The sequence below is a fragment of the Procambarus clarkii genome, chromosome 6 (assembly GCF_040958095.1).
Source record: "Procambarus clarkii isolate CNS0578487 chromosome 6, FALCON_Pclarkii_2.0, whole genome shotgun sequence".
Taxonomy (NCBI): domain Eukaryota; kingdom Metazoa; phylum Arthropoda; class Malacostraca; order Decapoda; family Cambaridae; genus Procambarus; species Procambarus clarkii.
In genome coordinates, this window is record NC_091155.1 from 16849839 (window position 1) to 16858511 (window position 8673).

At 41.8% G+C, this 8673-nt stretch overlaps 1 protein-coding gene across 1 annotated transcript; it reads right to left on the reverse strand.

Moving 5' to 3' along the window:
• Window positions 1-935: 935 nt before the first annotated feature.
• LOC123750169 (hornerin-like) lies at window positions 936-5212 on the reverse strand. The gene is made up of 2 exons (XM_045732293.2): window positions 5204-5212; window positions 936-4628 (listed from the first exon to the last, which is right to left on the reverse strand). Exons 1-2 carry the CDS (start codon window positions 5210-5212, stop codon window positions 936-938), a joined length of 3702 nt encoding a protein of 1233 aa, XP_045588249.2.
• Between the last annotated feature and the right edge of the window lie 3461 nt (window positions 5213-8673).

Consider the following 8673-nt stretch of genomic DNA (forward strand, 5'->3'; position numbering starts at 1 on the left):
GATAAACTCTCAGATTAGACTTGTATTCCATAACATTGGTAAAGAAACCTGTTGTTTAGGTTAATCATGAGGCAAGCAATCAGATCAACCGGTGCTTGAAATATATCGGAGCCAGTTAAATGGCAACCCGAGTGAGAGAGCACAAACGAGTGAGCGAGTGAGTGAGTTCTCGTGTCATATAACATCGAACTGTTACACAGCTTGCCTCCAATTAACTCTAAATCCACTGATGATTAATATCTGGCTCCTCACCCTAACGCCAAAAACTTCTAAAATCTTCAGATTTTATTAGAAATTGTTTTTATTTCTTGTAATTTTCCCCTCCAATTCATGACACACCCACGTCATGTCTCGGTACATAATGTGAATATTAATGCTCCTTTTTGCAACATCTGGCGTTGCAAACTTGTTCTTCCTTGTTCATTGCATCAGACCCGTTCCTTCCCTGACTCACTCTTCTCGCAGCTCTCTTAATAATGATTTTACTTGTTACTTATTATATTTATCAGTACTAATATATTGTACTAAACAAAATTTCACCTATAAGTCTAAATTAGTTTCTGTTAACAGATAAACATCAACATCCATCATTTACAACACTTTTCATTTTATTTACAACAATTGTCATAGTGACTGTAACTCGCATTTTGTATTTATTCCTTAACATAATAATATTTATATAAACAAAATTTAATATTATGCGAGAAAGATATTTTTATCAGTGCTTTCTTTTGAAGAATTTTTTTTTTGTCTCTATCATGTTCTTATTTCCATGTGGAACATTATATACACAGAAGGTATAATAACTATATTTTATTTCGGTTATCAATGGAGGCTGCAGAATGATATGTAAGTAATTATCAAAAAAAGGAGGCAAGTCGGGAAGACTATGTAGCACAGAATGATATGTGAATGAGAGGTGAATTTGTGACAAATTAAAAGTCGAAACTTCCATCAGGACTTCCATGATTAGTTACTAATACACTCCCGAGTCTTCCACGTACACCATCGCCACTGGTGCTTGACTCATCATGTCCACCACCTGCGTCTCCTCCTGAAAATCCTCCTTGGACGTCATTCACAGAAATGCTTGCCAATCCTCCGGCAAGATGTTCATCCGTATTGTAGCCAGCTGAGGCATCAATAACACTGATGGCAGAGCTCCCTTGTCCTCCACCAAGAATTCCAAGTGCAATATAGCGATCTGGAAAGCTTCCGAGGCCGTCAATGATAGCCCCTATTTGTCGTTCTCTGAGGTCTTCACCTACACCATTGCTATCTGAAAACTTTTCATGCCCGTTCCTGCTTTGCTGCGCGCGTCCAACACCAAGAACATCTTGACCATCAGCGGAAACGTTTTCGACACTGTTGACATTTGAAGAACCTCCGTGTCCACCGACGATAGCTTCTTCAGGCCCTCCTCCAAGACCACCGACTTCCCTTCCCGATGCTGCATCAGTACTATAGACTGTCGGCGTTCTTGTATGTCCGTTGGTGATTCCTCCCGGACCACCGTGTCTTCCTGCAAGATAGCCTTCTGAAGCTGGATCAGTGTGGCTACCTTCAGCAGTTACCGTGTTGATAGTGCCTGCAATAGCTCCTGAAACCTTTCCTCTGAGTCTTAGGCCACGAATACTGCCACCAGCTGCGACGACGTTTCTGGAAGAGCTAGTCACTCCATGACCAGACAATGAACCACTGCTTCTGGAAGAGCTAGTTACTCCATGACCAGAGAATGAACTATCACTTCTTGGAGAGCTAGTCACTCCATGACCAGAGAAAGAACCACTGCTTCTGTATGAGCTAGTTACTCCATGACCAGACAATGAACCACTGCTTCTGGAAGAGCTAGTCACTCCATGACCAGACAATGAACCACTGCTTCTGGAAGAGCTAGTTACTCCATGACCAGAGAATGAACTATCACTTCTTGGAGAGCTAGTCACTCCATGACCAGAGAAAGAACCACTGCTTCTGTATGAGCTAGTTACTCCATGACCAGACAATGAACCACTGCTTCTGGAAGAGCTAGTCACTCCATGACCAGACAATGAACCACTGCTTCTGGAAGAGCTAGTCACTCCATGTCCAGAGAAAGAACCACTGCTTCTGGAAGAGCTAGTTACTCCATGACCAGAGAAAGAACCACCGCTTCTGGAAGAGCTAGTCACTCCATGACCAGACAATGAACCACTGCTTCTGGAAGAGCTAGTCACTCCATGACCAGACAATGAACCACTGCTTCTGGAAGAGCTAGTCACTCCATGACCAGAGAAAGAACCACTGCTTCTGGAAGAGCTAGTTACTCCATGACCAGAGAAAGAACCACCGCTTCTGGAAGAGCTAGTCACTCCATGACCAGACAATGAACCACCGCTTCTGGAAGAGCTAGTTACTCCATGACCAGAGAAAGAATCACTGCTTCTGGAAGAACTAGTCGCTCCATAACCAGAGAAAGAATCACTGCTTCTGGAAGAACTAGTCGCTCCATGACCAGACAATGAACCACCGCTTTTGGAAGAGCTAGTCACTCCATGACCAGACAATGAACCACCGCTTCTGGAAGAGCTAATTACTCCATGACCAGAGACATAACCACTGCTTCTGGAAGAGCTAGTTACTCCATGACCAGAAACAGAACCACTGCTTCTGGAAGAGCTAGTTACTCCATGACCAGAGAATGAACTATCACTTCTTGGAGAGCTAGTCACTCCATGACCAGAGAAAGAACCACTGCTTCTGTATGAGCTAGTTACTCCATGACCAGACAATGAACCACCGCTTTTGGAAGAGCTAGTTACTCCATGACTAGACAATGAACCACCGCTTTTGGAAGAGCTAGTTACTCCATGACCAGACAATGAACCACCGCTTTTGGAAGAGCTAGTTACTCCATGACCTGACAATGAACCACCGCTTTTGGAAGAGCTAGTCGTTCCATGACCAGAGAAAGAACCACTGCTTCTGGAAGAGCTAGTCACTCCATGACCAGACAATGTACCACTGCTTCTAGAAGAGCTAGTCACTCCATGACCAGATTTTGAACCCTCTGTGCCATGTCTACCCCGGAAAGGACCAAAGTTAAAGTACACAGATGCTGTTGCCCCTCCTCGCCGCCCACTGGAAAAGCGACTAAAACCATCACCATTGCGGCTACTGTATTTACCATCGTAGGACCTACTACGTCCTCCGTGAAGCGAATCCCTCACTTCTTCTTGAGAGCCTTTGGGTCTACCATTAGCAGAGTCGGACTGTTTAACGTTTAGGAAACGACTCTGTCTACTGCCCTCGGGCTGAATAATGTCACTAGTAAGGGAACTTTTCTGTCGATCATTAAGGAAGCTTTTGACCTCGCTCCCAAGGGATGACTTGACCCCACCACGAATTGAGCTTTTGGGCTCATTACCAAAGGAAGGTTTGTGTTTACCAGCAAAGGACGTTTTGTAGACACCATCACTGGAGAGTTTCTGACCACCGTCTGGGATGGTTTTGTGTGTAACATCTCCAAGAAACCCGGCAGGTCCATCATGTGATATATCATGACCGCCACCTCCAAATGTGTTATCATGCCTGCCACCACCAAATGTGCTATCATGCCTGCCACCTCCAAATGTGTTATCATGCCCGCCACCTCCAAATGTGCTATCATGCCTGTCACCACGAAAGCTGTTATCATGCCCGCTATCACCAAATGTATTATCATGCCTGCCACCACCAAAGGTGTTATCATGTCTGCCACCACCAAAGGTGTTATCATGTCTGCCACCACCAAAGGTGTTATCATGCCCGCCACCACCAGAGGGCTCGTATCTTCCAGAACCGGACGACGGGTCGTGGGAGCCACGACCAAAGGAGTGGTCGTGTTCTCTATCACCACGGAAACGACCATGTCCATCTCCAAGGGAGCCAGAATTTCCATCCTGAAGGGAGGCACCATGACCACCAAAATGGGAGCCATCATTCCTACCAGAAGAGGAGCCACTATGGCCACCGAGGAAGCCATTTTGCTTTCCAGTTGAGCCAGGGTGTCCACCAGTTGGGCCACTTTGTCTTCCTATTGGGCCACCATGTCCTACATTTGGGCCACCATGCCCTCCAAATGTACCGCTGGGCTCTTTAATAGGGCCACTGTGTTCTCCAAATGATCCACGGTGTCGTCCAATTAGGACACTTTGTTCACCGAATGAGCTACTGTGACCTTTAATGAGGCTACTGTGTTCTTCAGTTGGTCTAGTATGTCCACCAGTACCTAAGGAAGCACTGTGGACACCTGAGAGAACAGCATCACTATGTCCACCTTGAAAGCCTGTGTGTCCTCCACCAGGAAAATCTTCATATCTGTGGGATTCTACGTATCTATTCCCACCATACACATCAACCGCTGGCGAATCCACACAGCATTCTCCAGTGGTCGAGGATCTTTGAGGATTTCCATTTGCAAGTATCCCATGTCCAGAGTTGCTGCGTCCTGTGACTTCGGGTCGAAGGTTTATAAAGCTGCTATGTTCTCCGCTTCCTCCTGCTGGTGGTACCCTGCCGGGGATGAGGCCGTGGTATCTACCTCCAGCGCCGCCTCCATGGACACTCGAAGCCAAGAAGACAACCCCCAGAGAAAGCAGATTGTTGTTCTGAAATTAAGTTTAGGACAAGTGTCAGTTACACTCAAATGTCTAATTTTCATTTACATGAATTTAATTATTGATCTTTACACCTTTACATGTATATAACTATATAATATATATCAGAGTGGTGCAAAGTCTGGACCCATAGGTGATGCATAATGCACACAAGGTTTAGTATAAATTGGAATCTATTTAACCATATACTATTGTAAAAAGGATAATATATCAGGCTATTTTATTATTCACAATTTCATGTCGTGGTAGATAATTTGATAATAGAAGAGCAAGTAGAGTTTGTGATCTCCAGAAATAGGTTCTTGAGATTATTGGTTAGTAGAAGGGGGAGGGGGTACCTGTATGGTCAGGTACCCTTCCAGGTGTCGTCTGGTAAACACTCCCTCCCTATCTCCCTCTCACTCCCTCCCCCATTTCCCACTCACTCCCTCCCCATCTCGGCCCACATACACTCCCGTGGTTTCCATCCATGTACACCGATCATTCCAAGACACACACCTTCTCTGTTAACCCTCCAAAGCATTTTCCTTCTTCGTCACATCACTGTAACCATTTTCACTACTCACATTCTTCATCACTGTAAGAATCTATTGAACTCCCCTTCGTCTCTGCCCACACACTCCCTCCCCAATTTCCCCACACACACTACCTACCCATCTTCCCCACATACACTCCCTCCCCATACTCCAATCCCATCTTCCCCTCATACACTCCCTTCCCTTCTCCTCCATATTCACCCTTCCAATCTAAAAAAAAACTTCCCCAACCTCACTGTCACTCCCCTCAATCACCATACCAGTCTCGCTTCATGCAGGTCGGCGTTCAATCCCCGACCGTCCACAATTGGTTGGGCACCATTCCTTCCCTATGACCCATCCCAAATCCTTTTCATGACCCCTTCCAAGTGCTATATAGTCTAACGGCTTGGCGTTTTCCCCCTGATAACTCACTCCCTCCCTCCGTTGACACTATCACACAATACCTATCCCCACTTACACCATCCCTCCATATCCTCCAAGCCATTCTCTCCATATATATCCCATCTATCACTGTAGCCATGTCCACTGCCCATCCACCTCCTCCTCTTGTTTAGATACTGCTTGTAAACACAGTGTAACAATGTGGATGAACGTGAATATATTGGCGTAATGAACGATTAGGAAAATAGAATTTGGTACTACTGAATTTGGACTAACCGTTGTATATATGTTCTTAATGAAACCTTACCATCCTGAGCCTAATTCATGCTATCTCTGGCCTAATATAGTACATTTAAGTGCTAAACTAGGCTTAGCAATATTTAAGTTTGACTTTTAGCTTTATTTTCCGCAAGTCAGTATAAAGTGAATAGTACCAAATTCTACTATTTGTCTATACGTCAGTATATATACAATATATACATGAGGGTCCACACAGTTACAATGAGTACTATCTAAACAGTAGGATGGGTTACTTCATCACTGTAATAAACAAATTGTGTCCAGAAGGCAAAGCTGTCATCTGAACATTCGTTTTATATTCCAGTGTCTGATTACAGTAATATTTAAACAAACGCTAAACTCTACGGATATTTGGTTGCAGATTTCAATACTTCTAACCTTCTTCTTGAGAGGTTATCTTGAGATGATTTTCAGGGCTTAGTGTCCCCACGGCCCGGTCCTCGACCAGGCCTCCACCCCCAGGAAGCAGCCCGTGACAGCTGACTAACTCCCAGGTACCTATTTACTGCTATGTAACAGGGGCATCAGGGTGAAATTTCTTACCTTATGTAAGAAATACTAATATTACTTAGAGTGTGGCACTGGGGCCAACTCCGAGTCGCCTACGTCACTCCCATACCTCACATGTTACATGTGAGAAAGTTGGGTGAGGCTATTCCCAAGGGTCTGGCTAACAAATTAAAAGACAAATGTACAGACATTTCCTCCTATAGATACAGATAGGGTACCCGGCTGTGCCCGGGTCTATCAGTTTGTCTCTCTCTCACTCTTGTACTCCCACTCCCTCCCTTTAATTCCCTCTCGCTCTCTCTCCCAGTAGACAAAACATGCTCGAGTAAAATTGACTCAACTTTATCGACGTTGATTCAATGTCGATAATTGGTAGAAAGTTCATTTTTCACACCCTATTAACAATCAAACCATCATTTCATGTTTCATTGTCGTTGGTTATCGTAATAGGAGTCAATCCAATATGAAGTGAGGCATAATGATCGACTCCTAATATCCTATGGCTCTCGACATGAAATCACACATTCAACATGGAAAGTTGTGTGAGACTAACAGCAAAAGTCTAGCTTAAAAATTTTTGCAGAAAAATAAACATTCCTATATATATATAGACAAATATTTATGTGTTATTGGAAACTACTTGCGCAGATCTTGCCAATATTCTCGATCAGATATTCTTGATCTAATTAGAATATTTTAAAGGAACTTCTTTTCCACAGCTCATAAAACGGAGGAAAGGGTCCTGAAATATATTGTTGATAGGAACGTTATCCCTTCAGACAAAAATCAGAAAATTCAATTGACAATTTACTATAAAACCAAAAAAAAACTGGCAACCTACTCATGAAAAACTCCCCAGACTCCAAACAGAATCCCTTGAAGGAAACCTATGACTTCAAATGCCTTCGTCTATGCCTTCAAATGCCCACTTGGGGACTGTAAGCCCCAAAGAACTTAGTATATAGGCAAGACAACAACATCTCTTTCCAGGCGATTAACAATGCATAAACAACAGGGCTCCATCAAGGAACATATAATCTCTTCTCACAAGCAGACCATTACCAGAGAAATCTTAACAAACAACACAGAAATCATCGATAGATACAGCGATAGCAGGAGGCTCGACATCTGCGAGGCACTACGCATCAAAAAATCAACACCAGGAATTAACAGCTAATTAATGCACAACTGTATTCTACCCACTTCAAGACCCCGAACCAACATAGAAGCAGGAAGAGGAGGGATGGGCTAATAAGCCTTCTGCAGTTACTTCCATTCTTATGCTTTCATACCTAATTTATACCCATTGTTTTGTTTTCCGTCTTGTGTTTGTCACCTCACCCAAACCTTTTGTGCAATATCACTTCACCCAAAACGAGAATAAGTACGATGAATTTTATGTGAAAATGTAATACGAAATCTTTGAAAATGTAATACGAATTGCGAAGCACGTTCAGGCGTCATACCATAAATAAATGAAAATGAATTTTGGAGATTTGATATTTCAATTACCATCGACAGTGAAAAAAACATAAGAAATATTGAGAAAATTCGTGTTAGAATTATTAATCTTACCTTTTCGGTCATATTCAACGGCATATGTTTACAAGAAAGACTGCTACCAATATATATATATTTATATATATATATATATATATATATATATATATATATATATATATATATATATATATATATATATATATATATATATATATATATGTCGTACCTAGTAGCCAGAACGCACTTCTCAGCCTACTATGTAAGGCCCGATTTGCCTAATAAGCCAAGTTTTCCTGAATTTATATATTTTCTTTAATTTTTTTCTTATGAAATGATAAAGCTACCCATTTCATTATGTATGAGGTCAATTTTGTTTTTATTGGAGTTAAAATTAACGTAGATATATGACCGAACCTAACCAACCCTACCTAACCTAACCTAACCTATCTTTATAGGTTAGGTTGGGTTAGGTAGCAGAAAAAGTTAGGTTAGGTTAGATTAGGTAGGTTAGGTAGTCGAAAAAACATTAATTCATGAAAACTTGGCTTATTAGGCAAATTGGGCCTTGCATAGTAGACTGAGAAGGGCGTTCTGGCTACTAGGTACGACATATATATATATATATATATATATATATATATATATATATATATATATATATATATATATATATATATATATATATATATATGTACATATATATATATATATATATATATATATATATATATATATATATATATATATATATATATACATACATACATACATACATACATATATGAAATACTTTACCACAAATC